Below are 20,087 nucleotides of genomic sequence, written 5' to 3' on the forward strand. Positions count from 1 at the left end.
ATCATTTTCCGTATCCCTTTGTCACGCTTCCAAACTTTACAATGTCGTGAGATCAACAAAAGCATTCAAAGGAATTTGTTCGCGTGAAGTATTTCGCAGCGAAATTTCGCAAACTTTATCTCACTGGAGATCGGGTCTAAAGAGGAAACCTTTCTTTTGTTTATTGGATCCGCCATTTTGATGGCATCATTTTCAAAATGAGGCTAAACAAGGACATTGTCTCCCTGTGAAGTGGACAGCAAATGGAGAATCTTGCAACGTTGAAAGGACAGAGGTGATCCGGTTGTACTTTCTAATCCTGACAGAAAATGAGCGATTCTGAAGACGAAATCGAGAAGTATGTGTTTGAAGTGGCATGGGAGGTTGCCAACAAGGGTAAGGAGTGAATTTTACCCTATCTGGAAGTGCTTTTAGTTGCCAACTTCGCTATCATGTGATTAATGTTTGGGTGGGTGGGAACGTTATATGAGATTAGGCCTAAAGTATTACAGGAATATATCGTTCGAGTAATTTGAGATGGAAATATAATCGAAGGATCTAATGAGAAAAGGCTTGTTTAGCAACAAGATTCAATATTTGTGGTCAAAGGAAAGTCTTTTATCATGAAGCTTCTTGCGTTTTTGGGACATAACATATGTCCCATATAACATGGAAGTAATAAAACTCCACATCATTGCCAAAAAATTCAATCTGCTTTTGAAAACATTAAGTTTACACAAATTCCTGGTTAGCTTATCATTTGCACTTTTCCTTTCTATCCTTATTTTATTAAATAATCAAATTTAAATTCATTTAATTCAGCAAAAATTTACAGATAATTTACGGATATTTTGAAATATAAAATAATGGTTAGTTTACAAAACTAAAAGGCTACAAAATTAAGTTGCTTAGGATACCAAGAGAACCGAATCGGTTTTCGAGCCCAGTGCCCTATTGCAGGTTAAACATAATTGGAATACGCGTATAGATTTAGATACAAGGAGAATATGATATGATAGCTAAAGAGTGTGATTATAATTTTTGTTACGAAGAGAGTTGAGTTTAATTTTTTAAGAAAAAAATTAACATTTAAATACAATCAAAGATAGTATATAATATAAAAAAATACTAGAAAATCATCACAATTATGAAGAATCTGGTAGACAGCCTGTTGAGTTTCTCTTGTACCACAGTGCTGTATGCTGTGCAGAATCTCATCGCCTTCTGTCTTCTGTCATTAGCCAGTATTGACAGTAACAATACTATCTCAAATTTAGACAATTACCAACATTGTTGGTATGACAACAACATACAGAGTCAATGGTCACTAGCTCGCCAGGCTGGGAAACTTGCATATGCTTGCAGCGAGGCTAGACTTATTTTGCTCGCACTTCTAGTGACAAAAATATCAAGAAATTCATATATTATGCTATAGTAATTTATATATAGGTATCATTGCTTGCAGTTCAAATGCTTTGCATGTGGCAGCTGATAATCTGCCTTTGGTCTCATTGACACATCCTCAAAATCATACATGTTTTCTGACCTGGCTAGCTTGTGCCCTGCCCAAGTCATGTCACTTGCTCACATTTTCTCTTAATACAAATACTATGCTAAACTTAACTACATCAAAAATTACTGCAAACAAAAATGAAGAAAAGGACTAGATATTATTAAAGAATGAGCCATTGTGCTATGCAAGTATTCCATAATGCATTTTTAGACAGTCTGAAATTTTGGTTAATCTGTAGAAGTTTACTGCCATTGTTTGGACCGTCACCACACTCGCAAAGGCCCATTGTTAGCAATGAGTCTTTAAATTAAATGGTTGAGATACAACAGGAAAATACACAATTCGCTTGATAGCAATGAGTCTTTAGGAGGAGGTAGTTAAAGAGGAGCTTAATAAGTAGGAGCTAATTAAAGATAAACTTTTCGAGGAGGAGCTAGCAAATTTGTGCTTAATTTATTTTCTTGTGTTTTTAGTTGGAGGTATCTATACTGTTATCAGATCAAAAGCAGCAGTGACTGTTGACGAACTTGGCAATGATTATTGCCTCTTTGGTCCATACAATGAGAGCAGTGTCCAAACTGAGGTGGAGGTGATGACCCCTGAGTCATCTGTCATGAATGATGTCATTCAGTCAATGAGGGACAAGGGCATGAAGGTATGACAATAGGTAGTTTTCTGTTAACCCTTTCCTAGCCGCATTCCCAGAAGCGAATGGCCTTAAAAATCTCCAACACATTAGCAAATTAATTTGCAGTTGGGATTTACAATTTGCAGACCCTTTGTTAACCCTTTTTCCTATAATCCTTCATTTAGGCCTATCATCCTCTTCAACACCAGCCTGTTCTGTCTTGAGAGTTCGATTTGCATTTATGCTATTTTCTCAAGAATTGCTTTTTGAAACAGTTGAAAAATAAAGAATTTCAAATAAGATTGTCGGACTAGCATTTGACAAAACTTCCTCGATCAGCTTGTCCTATCGGTTGGCCTAAAACATCCCACTGGGTCAAAAGATTTAAAATTTCCTTCCAAATGAAACTGAATAATTAAAAAAGTTGAACCAGTTTGAAATGCTTATTTACAATCAATACTTTTAAGCACTTATTTACAAGTCAATGCACTTGCAATGATTGCCATAATTAGAAGCCATGATTTAATCTTCCCTGAAATGCCTTATTTTATTGTTTATATATAATGTGTATGTCTGCAATGGTGTAAAACGTACATAAATTAAGATTTATTACAATTATTTAAGAAAGGCCTTATTACATATATTATCACCATTATTTTCATTTTTATTGTTACTGATTTATATCAGTAGTGAAAATTATTAATTGAATAAAAGTTTCCATTAGGCCTAAGCCTGGCACATCGACATGCCTCTTTTGCTACCTGAAACTCAAACATTTTCTTCTTAGTTTGTTTTTTTCTCTGCCTACCTCCGCCTGGCCTAACTTTGCTCCATCATCTCTGTTTTGATTTGTTTCTGCCATGTTTTGATATTGCTCATTTCTGTGGATCCTCTTTGCATAATATTTAACAGAAGCAATCTCTGTTCAACTGTTTGAAACCATGTTCTTGGTTCCCATCTCTGTTATACCTTGATTGGGTCCTAACACAAATTTCTAGGATATTTAAGATAATGTTAGCTTAGCTGTAAACTTGCACCCAGCCCACAATACCTTTATTACCAGTCGAAATACGCCAAAATATATTTTGTTTCAAAAGTCCCTAACTTGTTAGGAAAATACATAACTGCTGCTTCTTAATCCCTCGTCAGTGCATTAAATTTCACTGCATGGACGGGGGTAGAAGACTTGAACTCATCATACCTCCAAAAAATAATATCTATTAATTCTTTATTTTCCCTTATGTTTTTTTACTCTTTCATTGTCGTAATCAATGATATTGATGACAAAGTCAATACTTTTAGGTGACTTTTGGCCGATGGCTAATTGATGGATATCCAAAGGTCAGTATAGCTTTGTTTGTCAATTTTGATAAGCAGGAAAAATTGATTTTGAATTTTTATTATAGACTTTGTGGCCAGAGAATCTCCCCCTTCAAATCTCTGTAATTTATTCTTGGTCCTCAACTTTATGAACCAAGTGAAATAACAGTTCTTTTAGCAAACTTTATTGGCAATGTCTCTCCCAATTTGTACGATGTTTGGCTGATTTTGCATATTAAGAACTATTTTATGCCGTTCTTTCAGATTATGTGGTCTAAAGTCATGAATTCTGAGAAGATGAATTTTCATGATGCCATACTTCAGAACTCTATGACCTTCCTCTCTCTCCCCAGCCAGCTAAGTGCCTCTTTTCTCAACTCTGTGTATCCATTTTCTCAGGTTGTTTTGTTCGATATTGGGACTGGGTACAAGATGGTCAACGAGTGGAAAAACGATCTGTGGAACGCGTCACATGTTGGGATTCCTTCTCATGACAAAGAATCAACTGATGCTGTCGTTTTTGGTGCATTGGTGGCCTGGTTTTTAGGAGAGGTGAGTTTTTGTTAAAATTTTCTGATAATGAAATCACTGTTAAAAACTAATTGTAATTTTTTATTAATGCTAGATCCTTTTTGTGCTTGTTTTTTCTTTCGAGTCTTTTTGTGTTATTCAGAGTCTATGTGAATCATTAGGTAATAGATCCTATTGCTTGACTGTTGTGTCGTGTAGCATTTGCTACAGCGTTGCTCATGATGCCACTGTTTAGTTTGAAAAGAAGTACGATTTAGTCTTAGAGACTCGACAGTCTCTTTAAGCAATATCATCAAGAACCGCACCGCAAAGCAGTGATGAGGTTTTGGCGGACTGTATGCCATCCCACAGAGTTGCAGTAATAGTGTAAAGTAAAGAAAACCACTGACACCTCAACAGTCGGCTGTAGACCGGTTTCGCCCATATCAGGGCTTATTGACTGTCATGTTGGTAATGATTGATCGATCATTGACTGATGATAAATTTGCCATCTGATAGACAGTTGTTGCTTGTCTCTTGTGCAATGGAATTTGCAACATGAAAACTGGTAGCTGATGTGCATTTTGATCAACGTTTAATTCGAGTCGACATCCTTAGCAAAAAATTGTTGAAAGAAAGAACATTCTTGACCATTGTCCCAAAACAACACTATTTGACCTTATATTTTGATTCCCCATTTAAGGAATGTCCTTCACCCAGTTTATAGGCCTACATATATATGAACGATTTATAAAAAATTTAGGATAAGTTCACTTCGTATGTAGGATAAATTTTACTTGGCATTAGCTGGTATTAGGAGGTACAGAAAACCTCCATTTGGGTCCAGGGCTCCGGGACACATGGTGAGCGCATTACGCCCTCCCGTCGCCAGTATTGATTAGAGTTAGATACACGAGGCATGGAGAGAGGTTCTCTCTCTTGAGTATAAATAATCACTTGTAATCATCATATATATATATATATATATCTTCTTGTTAGAAAGCATGTCTCTCTGTGGTACACACCTATGTTCCGTCCAAGTCACAACAGCTGGTGTTACCATTTATTACCAAAAGTACTTTGTCTGTTCCGAGAACTTTTCACCAAAGTTTGTGTTGAAACCACTGAAGACTTCCCTAGGTTTACCCATCCTTATTGAGCCATTTTGTTTCTGCCTCATTTTAGTTCCGCGCACGAATTAACCCAGAAGCCCTCATCATTGCTCATTTCCATGAATGGCAATCTGGCCTCGGACTTGTTTTTCTCAGAACGAGACACATCGATGTATGCACTGTTTTTACAACTCATGCCACGTTGCTAGGAAGGTATCTTTGTGCATCCAGTGCTGACTTTTATAACAATCTTGCCAAGGTTTGTGTAATCTTAATATGGATTGTTTAATCTATGTAGAGAATTTATAATCCTAGTAATCTTGTTCTGAAATCATATAGATCGAATTTCCAGACTTGTAAATCCTTATAACAATGCTAATCACTTGCAATATAGAAATTCAGATATCTGATAATCTTTGTTTCATCTTTTGTTAAAGGAATGTTTATCCCTAGTAGGTTTTTATTAATTTCAAACTCTTTGCTAAAGTTGACAGCATGATTGGCTTTTGAAATCCCTTCCAGAGAAGCTATCCATTTCATGATCCAGTCTGATTCAGAAAACCAATCTGTGATCTAAAATCAAACTGTTAATCACATAGTTTGCTCACATAGAATCTACAATAAAGATTAAAATTAGATCATGCACCAGATCTCTTAAGATTAAAATTTTTGCTTTGGATTAGGAAGATTAAGCAGAATCCTCTTGATTAGTGTCACAAATCAATCCGTCATGTTTCGATTTTTTTCTCTCTTCGTATAAAATCTGAAAAATGTTCCTCTTTTCTTTTTCAGTTCAATGTGGATAAGGTTAGTTTAGCAGTGTTTTGATTACTTATATCTTGTATAAACCCAACCCTTTCTTTCTACCTTATATGTTTCAAATGTCCCACAATGTTCTCTGTAGACTTTCAAACAGCCAGTTCCTTCTGTTTTCTCTATTTTAGTCCATTTTCCAAGTAGGTGTACAAATTCCTGTCATCATCCCTGTCTCTTTCGATAGCCAATTTTCTTATATAAAACTCTTTACCCTTTTCAATTATGCCTATGATATACCGTAATCTAATTTCATCTTTTATTGACCCAGTTTTGGTACCCCTAGCATGCAATACCCTCTTTCATGAACTTTTTATCAGTCTAACAGGCCCTTTTATCACTCTAATAGACCATTAGCTAAGTTCCGGTAATATCACGCTTTCTAATTGTGCCTTCCGTTTTTTTCCCTAGTTTCTCGTTAAGCCCATTTTCTATCATGACCACCCCTCCCCCCCCCCATCTTTTTACCCTAATATCTGTAATTTCACGCTCTCTAACTGTACAGTCCCAATTAATCGAGCCTATGCGATGACCTATTCCAAAAGATAGGACTTAATCCTGTTTCATCTCAACACAGGAAGCCGGCGATCGTGGTATTTATCAGAGATACTGTATCGAGCGAGCAGCTGTCCATTGCGCACACGTTTTTACGACCGTGTCTCATATCACGGCTGATGAAGCAGAACATCTGCTCAAGAAAAGACCAGGTAAACACTGTTTATCGACTGCTGTTCTGTTTCAGAGATCGGAAGATCTTAGTCTACTTACTATGTTGTCTAAAAAGATTCATATTCATCCACGTTTATGCCTCGAGATGTTATGTAGTGACTTTGATTGGTCAAAAGCAGCTGTCACTCACAATATCAGCCAATCAAATGACTAACTGGGATATAGTTACCCTGTAACACGTTGTTGATATCCTAATTGAGCTTATAAGTCAACGATGTTGTATAAGTCTATTTGTTGTTATTGTTAATCAGTTGATGTTCTTTTTGTGTGAAGTAAAAATATCTTTAATGCTTTGCGAAGGGAAAGAAAGTAATGGCCTAGAGAGCCTTCTGGAATGTGACTAAGTTTCTTCTTCTTTTTCACCAGATTGCATCACGCCAAATGGTCTTAATATTATCAAATATGTGTAAGTATTTTTATATGGTTTGGATTTAATGTTTTTATAGAAACATGCAAGAAATACCTTATAAATACTTCTCATATCTTCCTATAACAAACGTTCTTGGCAAGTACACGGCACGAGTATTTGAGCATGTAGCTTAAGAAACGTCTTTGACTTTTCGGAAACCTCCGCAGGTGCGAGGATGGATCAGTTGTTAGAGGCGCTGACTACAGACCCAAGAGTCCGTGGTTCGAGTCTCTGGCATGACCAAACTTTCACCCAGAGTGGGGAGAGTCGCCAGCTCTCTGTAATTCCAGGAAAAGGAATCACGAGGTGTGGTCACATTGAAAGGAAAGACCAAGACACTGCTCGATAAGCATAAGCTTCTCAGTGCCCTAAAAACTACCTTCGGATGCTAGGTAGCAACAAGTAGAAGTACAAATGTACGCAGTGATTGCATAGACTATTCTATCCCTCTGAGCAACAGCTATCTCTTGATCAGATTCCATCATAAGAATTGAAATATAATTTATGATAATTATTTTATTTCATAGAGCTCTTCACGAGTTCCAGAATATGCACGCAGTCTATAAAGACAAGATCCATGATTTTGTAAGAGGGCATTTCTATGGGTATGTAAACTTTTGAGTTTTTTGGAAATATATTTGACGTTGAAAATTTAACATCGATTAACTCATCTCCACAGCTAATTACTTAAAAATTGAGACCCTACATAGTTAATTTAGACTTATTTTAAGCTTTATAAAATTACCTGGGGATATTTAAAGACATTGTTGGGTTAACTGCTGTTGAATTTAGATATAACGCATACACGCGCGGGCAAATAAAGACATTGCCGTGTGAACTGCAGGTAAATGAAGACATTACATAGTCCAAGCGGGTAAATGAAGACACTGCAATGTCAGCTGCGGGTAAACGAAGACATTGCACGGTCACACGCGGGTAAATGAAAACAGTGCAATTTCAGCTGCGGGCAAATGAAAACATCAAACAGTCACACGCGGGTAGGTGAAGACATTGCAATGTCAATTGCGGGTTATTTAAGGCAATGCAATGTCAGCTGCGGGTAAACGAAGACATTGCACGGTCACACGCGGGTAAATGAAGATATTGCAATTTCAGCTGCGGGCAAATGAAAACATTACACAGTCACACGCGGGTAGATGAAGACATTGCAATGTTAACTGCGGGTTAATTAAGGCAATGCAATGTCAGTGGCAGGGGAATAAAGACATTACGAAGTAATATGTTTAAATAAGGCAAGACTAGACAATGTCAACTATGAAGGTATTGATTCCAACTTGACTAGATATTATCGAGTGATATTTTACGGAGTAGCTTTCTCATTTGCGCTGATTTCCCGTCTTCTTTTTTCAGGCATTATGACTTTGACCTTGATAAAACGGTGTACTTCTTCACAGCAGGAAGGTAAAGAACATTTTCGATAATACTTTGTTAATCTTTGTGAATTACGAAAGTTTATAAAATTGACTAGGGTGGACTGCCATCTTGTGTTGCTGCTTCAAAAATTTCTGTTTAAAGAGAGTCAGTAAGATATATCCCAGTGTTTTATAAATAATATCAAATTTTGTTCAATTTGAATTGGCATTGGGATTTTGCCAAAGACAAAATTGTATGGAATGTCCAGGGTTTTCATTAATTCTTAAGTAAAAGGCTCACATTTAAAAGTAGTCGTTTATAAGTTGACTAAACTTTGTGCAGTCACGCTGAAGTGAGAATGGAAGTAGGCGGTGAAGGTTTGGTTAGTAAGCGGCGGACTTGTACTAAATTTTCTGCAAAGAGCGATTTCGGTAGTTCTAGTAAATTCTACCCAAATTTTTTTATTGTCTTGCCCAAATTTCTCTCTCTTCATGGCCTCATATTGCTCTCCTTATTGCTCCAATTTCTCTCTCCTCTTAGCCCTAATTTCTTTCTCCTAATTGCCTTGATTTCTCTCTTCTAATTGCCTCTACTTTTCTCTCCTCTTGCCTCCAATTCCTCTCTCATAACCCCTAATTTCCATTTCCCTATTACCCCCAATTTCCATCTCCTCATTACCCCCAATTTCTCTCTCCTAATTGCCCCGATTTCTCTTTCCTCATTGCCCCGATTTCTCTCCCCTCATTGCTCCGATTTCCATCTTCTCTTTACCCCCAATTTCTCTCTCCTAAGTGCCCCGATTACTCTATTCTCATTGCCTCGACTTCTCTCTCTTCTTTTCCCCAATTGCTCTCCCCTCATTGCCCCGATTTCCATCTCATCATTTTCTCTATTTCTCACTACGCATTGCCTCAATTTCTCTTTCTTTGAAATAGGGAGTGATTGTTTGGTGAATATTCGGCGGACTTTCGCCGGTTGTCGAATCCTTGTCATTGACACAAATCTTCTGATTTAAGGTACGAGTATTCAAATAAAGGAGCAGATTTATTTCTTGAATCGTTGGCTCGCCTCAACTACATGCTGAAGGTAAGAATTCCGTTATGTTATCTTTGACGTCATTCCAGTCTAACACAGACGTTTATATGATGGTTTCAATTTCAAATAGGACGATATTTCCGAGTCCAGTATGTGATGATTACGATTTTACTCATTAAAGTCAGCACTTGAATATCATTTTGTTTAAATGTTTAGGCACTGCGAAAAAACGCTACAGATCCTCCAAAACAACGGTCGGTACCATCTGTCCAGAATTATGCGTTACCTTCCAATTTTCCTTAAAATCCAATAATTTAGGTTCGTAGGTCTTTCAGATTTTCCAGTTTAATCACTCAATACTGAATTTTCGCCTGAATTCTTTGCTTAATACTGCACGTTTCATACAAGTGTTTGTACGGCACTTCTCCGTTCTTGCCGTGCAAATGAGATTTCTCCTGGCTTCACTTCCTGTGGTCATTGCTGCCTTGAGTTGACCCTCGAGCGTATTCTATTCACCTCATTGCGACAACTGCACATAATTAACGGCATAGAAATAGGCTGTTTTGAAAAGGGCCTAATATTTTATTTTTATTTTCTAGACTGCTGATGTCGATATTACAGTCGTTGCATTTCTAATTTTCCCTGCACGAACGAACAATTTTAACGTCGAGGCATTGAAAGGGCAAGCCCATGTTAAACAGCTGAGGTATGTGATTTAAAGATGGCTTGAAATAGCGAAAACATACTGAAGCACTTGAGCAAATGATGGGGACTGGGGCAGACTACTAGATTGTTGACGTCACTGAAACGTACAATAGCTCCTGCAATTATCTGCCGCTCGACCTCTGTACATTAAATTTTTATCTTCGTATGAAATTTGACTCTTTGTTTATGAAGATTTTTCTGTACAATAAAATTTAAGCTCATTTGGAGTGAATTTTAAACTTTTTTCTAATAAACCTGGCTCTTCGCATCTTGGGTGGGGTTGCGGTAAATTTGTCCCTATACCATACTATAGTATGCTATGTTTCTGCTATTTGTTGCCATATTCAGAGTTTTCGGTACCAAAAACGTAAATGAATTATATCTGTTTATTTACAGCTGAACCTCGTTAGGTCAGACCATTGGTATGGTGCTATCAAAATAACAATAACGCAAAATGTTGCATAAACAATAGCAAAAATATAAAATTGCCAATTTTTGGCATCAACAGCCCCCGTGAGCCCCTAGCTCTACACCCTTGGGTCGGATCTTCAGGGGGGAGTAAGGAATTTATCCGATCTAGAGAATGTCCTGAGTAGGACTTTGGACTGGAATACGGTAGAAATATCCAGTTGAAATTGAGAATCAATCCGACTAAGTGAAAGCCCGATTTATCCGGGCTACGACTTAAAAGAATTCAACTGTACTGCTATGTTGAATAATCACATAATTCCGCTGTCGCTATGTCGAGGACAGCCTGAACTTTGTATGCATGTTTTACGGCATTCTTAAACATTTCTATGAACAGTACGTTTGCTATTTCAGAGAGACGGTTGCAAGTGTGCATGATAAAGTTGGTAAAAGGATTTTCGATGCGGCAATGAGGTATGCTTTTGGTATTGTGTCTACCCTAGCATATATAATTCCTCTCTCAGTCCCCCCTCTTTATTTTCCTCTCGTCATGTCCTCCCTTGAGCCATATTTTGCTTCTCTTTTTGATCCCCTTACGCAGATCCCGTATCCCAATCTGATAAACATCTTTCGATTCCCTTCCCTATTTTTCCTCCCTATCTTCCTTGCTCTGATCATCCCCCGTCCTCAGTTTCTTTACCCCTTAACCCTCTTTTTAGATCCTCTATCCCCTCTCCCCTTGTCCCCTTCTTTGACCCCTTGTTCTCTATCCTCTCTCCCCTGATTCCCTTCTTTGATTCCCCATCTATTTCCTCTCTCCCCGGGCCCCCTTCTTCGATTCCCCGTCATCTATTCCTCTTTCCTGATTTCCTTTTTCGACCCCCTGTCCTCTATCCTCTTCCCTGGCCCCCTTCTATTATTCCCCGTTATCTATTCCTCTCTCCTGATTCCCTTCTTTGACCTCCTTGTCCTTTTTCCTCTCTCCCCTTGTTCCCTAATTTGACCCCCTGTTCTATCCTCTCCCAGCTAGTCCTCTTCTTTGACCCTCGGTCATCTATCTTTTCTCCCCTGATTCCCTTCTTTGTCCTCCCTGTCCTCTTTCCTCTCTCCCCTTGTTTCCTAATTTGAACCCCTGCTCTATCATCTCCCACCTAGTCCCCTTCTTTGACCCTCGGTTATCTATCCTTTCTTCCCTGATTCCCTTCTTTGATTTCCCGTCATCAATTCCCCTTCCCTGATCTCTTAATTTGACGCCCTTCCATTGACCCAATAATTCTACATTCTCAACTTCTTCCTTCCGACATTTTCATTGATTACAAACACGCGTAAACTTGACACTGTGAATTGTCCACACAGAGGTCGCTTGCCAGAAAAGGATGAGCTGTTGGTAAAAGACGACCTTGTCAAGCTAAAAAGATGTATCTTTGCAACCCAACGAGCGGGGTTGCCCCCCATTGTTACCCACAACATGCTGGATGATGGGACCGACCCAATCTTAAACCACATTCGTCGTATACAACTGTTTAATCACAGAACAGACAAAGTAAAGGTAGGCCAATCCCGTTTACGTTAGCCAGGTAAAGGGGGGGAGAGGTACCGAATAATCTTCCCTAGCACCTAACCCTGGCCTTTTTGACTCGTTAATTCTTTCCCCTCCTCCCCTAACCTTTTTACTCGTCATGCCGCTAGCATTTTCTTAAAATTTGGTGGAAGAATAATGGATAGAAACAAAAACGGCAAAATATGATGAATTGGATTTTCGAACATCAGAGAGAGGTCGTAATTTCGAACAGAACAGCGTTCGAACCTTCGAATATCGAATTCGATTGTCATCTTTATGGCTTCGCGTGTTCTAATTTCGTATTTTCGCTTTGCTTTGGTTTCAGACATGTGATTGTTATGTGAAATGCGACAAAAGTCTGCATATAATTTCAATTTTAAAAATGTTTCTTAAAGGCATTTGACACAAGTAAAAGTTGCTTGCAGCCACTCGACCACGAGCGGTTGACCAATCAAATTGCGCACAGAGAAAAACACGTGAACAGTTTCCGCCTTTCTGCGAATCGTTGAAATCCTAGAGCAGCGCGCAGTAGTTTCACGTGAGCAGTTTCCAATTCCTTTGTTATGCCCTGTACCTATGTATGTCAAATGCCTTAAAACTAGGCCCCTGTATCTTATATTTTGCCATCTTATATCAAACTACACGCGTCATATCTAGCTCGAATTTATGAGTATTTTTGGCTTGAAATAGCGGAAACACAGTATACTGAAGTAATTTTCGTCCGACAGTCTTCAGAGTAAAAACTTCGGATAATCACCAAAAGTAAGCTGAAAATTTAGTCGGACGAAAGTTAATTCAGTATCCTATCCGCCATCTCGTGCTATCTTCAAATTTTGCGATACCAAAAATTTTTCTTTACTTTTAACAGGTCATATTTTACCCAGAATTCCTCTCTTCAACCAACGCCTTATTTCCGCTAGACTACGAAGAGTTTGTGCGCGGCTGCCATCTTGGGGTATTCCCCTCTTACTATGAGCCGTGGGGATACACACCAGGTTTGTAACCACAATGCAATTTTCACTGAGTCCATTTTCCGGCAACTTCGAGGATATATGAAAGATTGTTGAGAAAAATTGTCTTCTCTCCTAAGATCGTCTAAAAAACTATTAATATGTAGAAATCGGTAACATCTTTTTGCTAACTAGCAAATTTTCCTTATATCCTGAGCGTGACTGAGAGGTTTTATAAATCTTTCTATCGTTTCGTGATCCTCCTGTTAAAATAGGACTTTTATTGTCAATGTATCTGTATTTGCTAAACAGAGGCACATGGCTCTTGTATTCTTGACAATGGTAGATTTTGAAATAAAATTCAGAGATTTGACGAGAGAAATTCCCCCACAAGAAATTCCCCCACTAGAAATTCCCCACGAGAAATTCCCCACCCTTTTTTATAAGAATACTAATTTTTTTTAGTCCCGATATCTTGAGAAATTTTTGTTTTGAGCCTGAATATATATATTCATAAAGTATTCTTGTATTTTTAAAATCTGATATGGTTTCATGGGAACATTGCCCTCTCTTAAACGTGTTTTGAAAAAGGAGAAGTCAGTTTTGACATCCCCTGTTATGAACATTGCAAAACAGGCAACTGCTGGAAAATGAGACACAAATATGCGATCTGAGGCTGAGCAATATTCTTTAAATAATCTTAAAAATTGGATGATCGTGAGCCTGAATATTTTTGCAAACAATATTCTTTTGAGAAAAGAGTGTAATATACGAGCACGCTAATCAAAGAACACACCCATTTTGTTTCTATTACATATCTCTAAATCGCATTTCACAAACTTATTTTTCTTGATTGAAAAGACGGCTGACAAATACATCAATTTGGTATTAAAAGACAAATGATGTTTCTGTTTTCCACATCTTCAAATCCATAATGAATAGGACAGACTTAGGTTTTAACAGAAAACAGATCTTATCGCCTTAGGCAAAAAATAAGTGTTTATCTGCAAATTTTAGAAAGGGCATATTGCTGTGATATAAATCAACAGCGTTGTGGTTTGTGAATAAACCTTGATTCTCCTTACTCTCCTTAATCGTGGATTTGGTCACACCCCCGTTCGTCTGTTTATGTTGGTCCACCCTTTGATGCTTTCTAAAAAACTGTGTTATCCCCCGTCAGCATTGCCAAACACTTGCATGAAAACGATTGCAAGCCATAGCACTAATGGCTGCATAGACGGGGGATTGTTCATTAGCTATCAACCCAACCCTCCGTACTGTTTCGTTTTGAACTGTGAAGTTGACAATCAACTTTTGTTATATAAGAATTTTGTACTGTGGCACGTGTTCATTATCAGAAACCAGGCAAATCTAACCGGGCAAAGTGTAAATGCAAAATGCAATATGTAGTGAGATATGGCCTATTTAAGACTTGAAGTTTGCTAACGAATCACTGCTATTTTCACTTAGTTCATAAAGTTATGAACAGACAAAATTACAGAGGTTTGATGGGGAAAGAGCCAATATACATGTGGTCATATTTCTGCCGATTCGTAACACAATTGACTGATTTGGCATATATTTCAAAGAATTCAACGATGCTTTTTCAAGTCATGGGATCAAAATTAAATAATTCTAATAATACATTTTTATATCGTCATCAATTAAGAACTATTTTGTGCCCAGACCAGAGAAGCCCTTCTTTATTTATTGAGCAAGGTAATTTATAATGGCTTTGAAAAAGCAAACATTTTATAACATGTTGGCTAAAAACTTTTTTGTCTGACACTCCTAAGAGCATAAAATTTCAGAATAAGGGTCTGAAAGAACACGATGAAAAATATATACCCAGTTGTGGATCGAAATAGGCCAATCAGAAAAATGCAAGCACAAGACCGGTATAGTTGACCAATCAGTGCCGCGAGCCTAAAGAAAGATTACCACTGGAGTCCAAAAGAGAAAACGAACTTCTTCTGTCTACACAATGGCGGCTTTTTCGTTTGTATGTTCCCTTTTAGCCAATATGTTATAAAATGTGTGCTTTTATCAAAGCCATTTTCGAAATCTGTACCGCCAAAAAACTGTTCAAAGTAATTTTATAAAAGTTAGTGTTATCTTTCATGTATGAATGTTTTCCCAATGGAAGGATTCATGTCCTTTCTTTTATGTCGTAGCTGAATGTACAATGATGGGTGTTCCGAACGTCTCAACGAATCTTTCCGGATTCGGTAGGTTTATGGCAGAGCATATTGCGGATCCGGACTCGTATGGAATTTTTATAGTTGATCGACGATTCAGAGGTGTTGACCAGTCAATCCACCAGCTTGCTCAGGTACTTCCGCATTTTTTCCAAGAATTTTCCTTGGGTACTTCCGGGTTATTATTCTAAGAATTTCTATATTCTGCATTTGTCACCAGACTTTTGAAGTCAGTCGATTTACTCTTTATTTATTCATCGTGAATATTCTGAAAGCACATCCTGAATGTAGGTATATAAGATTATTTACTAAAGATAATTCTAAGTTTTGAACTGATTTTTCCGAAATATTTCTCCAAAGCATGCTGGGTCCAACATCGCCAACATTTGGCAATTTTTATCCGCCAACATCCGTTTGTAAACTTAAATCAAAGCACTTTTCCATTTTTGGGGCTACGGTGGTTCAAAAGTCATAGGACGTTAGTCCCTCTCGTGAACAATGCATATTTATGTGTGTGAAACTCTGTCCACTCAAAACATTGTCCTCATCCTTTTTGTGGGTTTTCACATTTCTAATTTACTCGGTGTATCGCCACTTACCAGCACGTCGCATATCCGAAAGTGAAATTTTCGCCTTGATTTGGGGTGGGGGGAGGGTTTAGTTAAATTAAGTTAATTCAGCTTACCGATATGTATAATTTCTTGTCCTAGAAAATGGTCGTATCATAAATCAGAAAAAATGTTAATTTCGTCATGATGCATCCGATCTTTCTACAGCGTTCATATATTTATGTCACAAATTTGGTCCCAAATGAAGTTGATTTCCTGAAAAAAAATGTTTGCTCTTTTTTTCTTACTTTAATTTGTTCTATGTAAATTCTTTCTAGTATATGTTCAATTTCTGTCAATTGAGTAGAAGGCAAAGAATTATTTTGCGGAACAGAACAGAACGGCTAAGTGAACTGTTAGACTGGAAGAACCTAGGAGTGGTGAGTCGTAATGCGGCTAGTCCGGTTTTTATAGTCTACCAAATAAAAGGCCATTCATAAATCTGTATGCTTTGTTTATAACTGGTACTTCATGGCCTAGCAAATATATTTATTGAAAAGGCCTCTGGTATTGTCAGTAGCTATTTGATTGGTTGCGTCCACTTTGTGATTGCTGCGTTGATTGCACAATCATCATGGTTGATAATGTGATCAAAGTTTTGATTGCACGATCACACTTTTAATTATGAGATCAAATTTTTCACCATATGACCCTTGTCTTGGCATTATGTTGTCAGTATTGTTTTGGTGATCAGTGATTGTATGATCACAATGATTATTTTCTGATCGTACTGTTGATTGTGTGATCAAAATGTTTCTTTTGTGATGTCATTCTTGATTGAATGATCACAGTGCTGATGTTTTGATATAATAACATGGACTTTGTTTATTCTGTCTTTCTGTTGATATCGATATGTTTTTTCTGTCATTGAATCACTCTTGCTTTTTTGTGATCACAATGATAGTTTCATAATCACACTTTTGACTGTGTGATCGTAATGTTGATCGAGGGATCTTACTGTTGATTGTGTGTGCACAATTATGGTTTTGTGTTCGCAATGATAGTTTCATGATCGCAGTGTTGATTAGGTGATCGCAGTTTTGATTGGTATTTCTCTATATCATAGTATTATGAAGAAGCCCGGGCCTTGGCAGTCGAAAAATGTCACCCAGACAAGGCACCAAGAATGCGATTCCCCGGGAGGGAAATGGTAAGTTTTGTAATCCATAGTTCATATATATTTCTTAATTCATTTTATACGTTTTATATAATGTCTTTTGAAGCCATAATGCTATAATTTACTCATACCTTTATGAGACTACAGAATAGTTATTAGGCCAGACTTTCATCACCAAAACGAGGCTATGTAAACATCATCATCATAACCATCATTATCAAGTCTACGGCTCTCATCAAATGCTCTTTGGCCGTTGGAATCCCCTAATCGAGAGCCTAAGAATTTGAGAAGCCACTGGCTGTCTTTCCTCAATCAAGCAGGATATGTTTAAGAACCTTTCTGGAATGACCCTTCCAAGACCTTTCCCTTCCTATCATCCATCTATTCTTGGTTTCATTCCAAACTGTCCTCGGAGAAAAGTTAAATTTGAATTGACAGTCAATTGTCGCAGATTTCTATATTCGGATAGTCTCGAGCTATGATGGACAGCTGTCAGAATACAGCCTGTTGATTGGCTAGACCCCAGCTTGTTTACTCCTATCTAGAATCTCTAGAATATTGATATCTCAAGAATTGGCTATCATTGATTGCTTGACGTAGTTCGTTATGTGTCTCTTGGTAATCACCCCTTCCCCTACCCCCCCCCCTCCCCCCCCATTACAGTAACACTGTTTAACGTTTCTAATTCTCCACTGTTCAATCTTCTTTTCAGAACTTCAGATTCCCGCGGCCTCCTTCTGAGCCAACCTCGCCTGCACCATCAATCCATGGTGATTCCGACGTTGAATCGATCATTGACGAAGAAGAAAGTGCGGATTTCATTAATATTCGCGAGAAATTGAAAAACACAGACCTAAGTCACTGAGTTTTCAGTTAGCTGAACAAAAGTAATTTTTAATGCTTAGATACCTATCTAGATGTTTGCAAAGGACAAGAAGAGTCACAGAATAGAGAAAGGGCAGAAAGGAATCCCTCCGCGGCCAATTTGTTGTTTTTCGAAGCGACGAAAATCTTTCAGTAAGCGCATATCTAGCTATTATCGCTGCAATCAAGATTATGACGTCACAGTGACGTCATAGTCACATCCGATTTAGAAAGTAACCAGACAAATAGAAGCCCTTCAGAATAGGCTATTTGCCCCTAACTTCCGTACAGTTATGGGAATGAAGCTTGAATGCTCAAAACACAGAATGGTGTGGGGGGGGGGGGAGTGGTAGGTCCTAGCCAATGTGCCAAAACAATAAGTAAGCTTGCTTCCCGATAATTAACTTGGTTAGTCTAAAATACATTCGCATGTGCGCTTGTAAAGTGCGTCTAACTCGTATGAATGGAGTTTCACTTTTGCCTTTTCACTATCCTATGACACAGTCAGTTTCAAAGATGGCGCCCAACGAAGGGGTAGACTACTGTAAAGGGTGAATACCATGTAAAGAAAAGTACAAATTTTTCATTGGTTTTAGAACGGAAGCCCTCAAGACAGAGAATATGGTATGGGGTGGATGTGATTTTTAATTTTTCATTGACTTTACGTTTGTTAACCAAGTGATTGCCAAATTTTCTAGATTCTTCGTAGGTAGTTTTTTTATTTAGCTTAGTCACAAGCTAACAAGCACCCGTCGACAGGGCTAGCGTGCTACGATGAAGGAGCTCCAACTTGCCCCCCCCCCCCCCGTTATAGCCTTTAAGGAAGGCCATCTGAGCGTGAATCGTCTGTTCTTATAGGCAGGAGTCGATAATCTTGTTACCCAAAACAGAAATGTGACTCTGGCTTCCTTTGGTGCCCTACTTGGAGCAGCTGCAAACACTGCAAGATCGATCTACCCCATCTGTAATGACCCCCTATTAAAGATAATACCAACCCTTCTTTTCTGTTTCAACCCATCACTAGTTAGGCACAGTAGAGTAGCCATTAGTAATACAAAATAATGATATGCCGTTCTGAATTTCTTGCAAATTTCCGGATCTTCTGTGAAGTTCCTGACCTTCTGCGATGTTCCGGATTTCCCGCAATGTTCCGGTTCCGGACGCCTGTCTTTTTTCCTTTATAGACAACGCACCCTTCAGTTTTAACCATACATAATCCGGCAAGATAGCCTGATATCTAATAACCTGTTCTTAGTGTCCTTAGTGTCCTTAGTGTCCTAATGCTTCATAAATATTTTATTGCTTGAATCGAGTGGCAGGCACGTCATCACAGTGTGATGATTATTATCATAACCATTAACTCATATACGTATGCAAAAAGATTCGCTGGTTTTGTAAAGAAAACAAGAATATTGTTTAATGTTTGTTGATTTTAATTTCCTTTTTTCTTTCTTTGGTCAGTTTGATTGGCCTGAGAGATTCAATCCATTGGCAGGGAACCCTTGTCCCATCATTCTCCGCGATACGGTAAATATTAAATGCCCTGAGGGTTGACAAAGCAATTGCTCTCCAAAGAGAGGCGCTAACAAGATGGTCTTCAAAAGATGGTGCCTAGATCATGAAAGCATTCGCTTTGTTATTGTTCGTTGTTTCTCAGGAAGGGATTTTCAAATTCTTCATTTGTTTCTTGAAAATATAAAGAAACAAATGATTGTCTACCTTCTTGTAAAGTTTTCGATTGCATCTTACTCTGGTTAATTCAACATTGCTTAGCTGAAAGGAATCTATATTAACAAGAACTCACACAGAGTATTTGCCCTGTCCTTGGTCATACTTAAACGCTCAACGATTCCCTGAAATGGATTCGACGTAACACAAAGCGCGTCAAATCGGAGATTTCTCAAAGATATAAGAAAACAGGTTTTTGCCATGAGTCGTTGTTTGATACCCTGAGAACTGATGGATAAGTTTACTTCAGTGCCATTATTCACTCAATTTCCTTGGCATTTTGACGCTTCGCAGAACGATGCTCTAAAATCAAAATCTACCTTTTTTTAGCAAATAGTTTTGTGGTTTTCAAACACAAAGAATTTTGTTGGCTTTTAACAAAATATCGGTTTGGTGTTGATAAATTTTTATAAAATTGTGATGTCATGATTAAACCAAAATTCAGAATTTTAACTTATCCTTTTGTTTTGCCCTGTCGAAATCCAAAGGAGGAATCCTTGCGAAGGCGCACCCATGATGCATTGCG

At 38.0% G+C, this 20,087-nt stretch overlaps 1 protein-coding gene across 1 annotated transcript; it reads left to right on the forward strand.

Annotated features, from left to right (window-relative positions):
- The first annotated feature begins 213 nt into the window (after positions 1–213).
- Positions 214–19,253, forward strand: LOC135690201 (glycogen [starch] synthase). Its single transcript, XM_065207684.2, has 19 exons — positions 214–375; positions 1,966–2,147; positions 3,423–3,461; positions 3,840–3,992; positions 5,136–5,321; positions 5,855–5,869; positions 6,453–6,582; positions 6,971–7,010; positions 7,541–7,618; positions 8,385–8,435; positions 9,404–9,473; positions 10,022–10,128; positions 10,950–11,009; positions 11,892–12,084; positions 12,965–13,091; positions 15,221–15,378; positions 16,131–16,232; positions 16,919–17,002; positions 17,682–19,253. The coding sequence occupies exons 1-19, from the start codon at positions 309–311 to the stop codon at positions 17,832–17,834; spliced, it is 1,995 nt and encodes a 664-aa protein (XP_065063756.2). The 5' UTR covers positions 214–308; the 3' UTR covers positions 17,835–19,253.
- The last annotated feature ends 834 nt before the right edge of the window (positions 19,254–20,087 follow it).

This window comes from Rhopilema esculentum, chromosome 1, assembly GCF_057945365.1.
Source record: "Rhopilema esculentum isolate cy_ngs chromosome 1, ASM5794536v1, whole genome shotgun sequence".
In the NCBI taxonomy this organism is placed as follows: domain Eukaryota; kingdom Metazoa; phylum Cnidaria; class Scyphozoa; order Rhizostomeae; family Rhizostomatidae; genus Rhopilema; species Rhopilema esculentum.

Coding starts and splice junctions, on each gene's coding strand:
- LOC135690201 (XM_065207684.2), top strand. CDS start 309: ATGAGCGATTCTGAAGACGAAATCGAGAAGTATGTGTTTGAAGTGGCA. Junction 10,129..10,949: donor GCCCATGTTAAACAGCTGAG/GTATGTGATTTA, acceptor TTGCTATTTCAG/AGAGACGGTTGCAAGTGTGC. Junction 11,010..11,891: donor ATTTTCGATGCGGCAATGAG/GTATGCTTTTGG, acceptor TTGTCCACACAG/AGGTCGCTTGCCAGAAAAGG.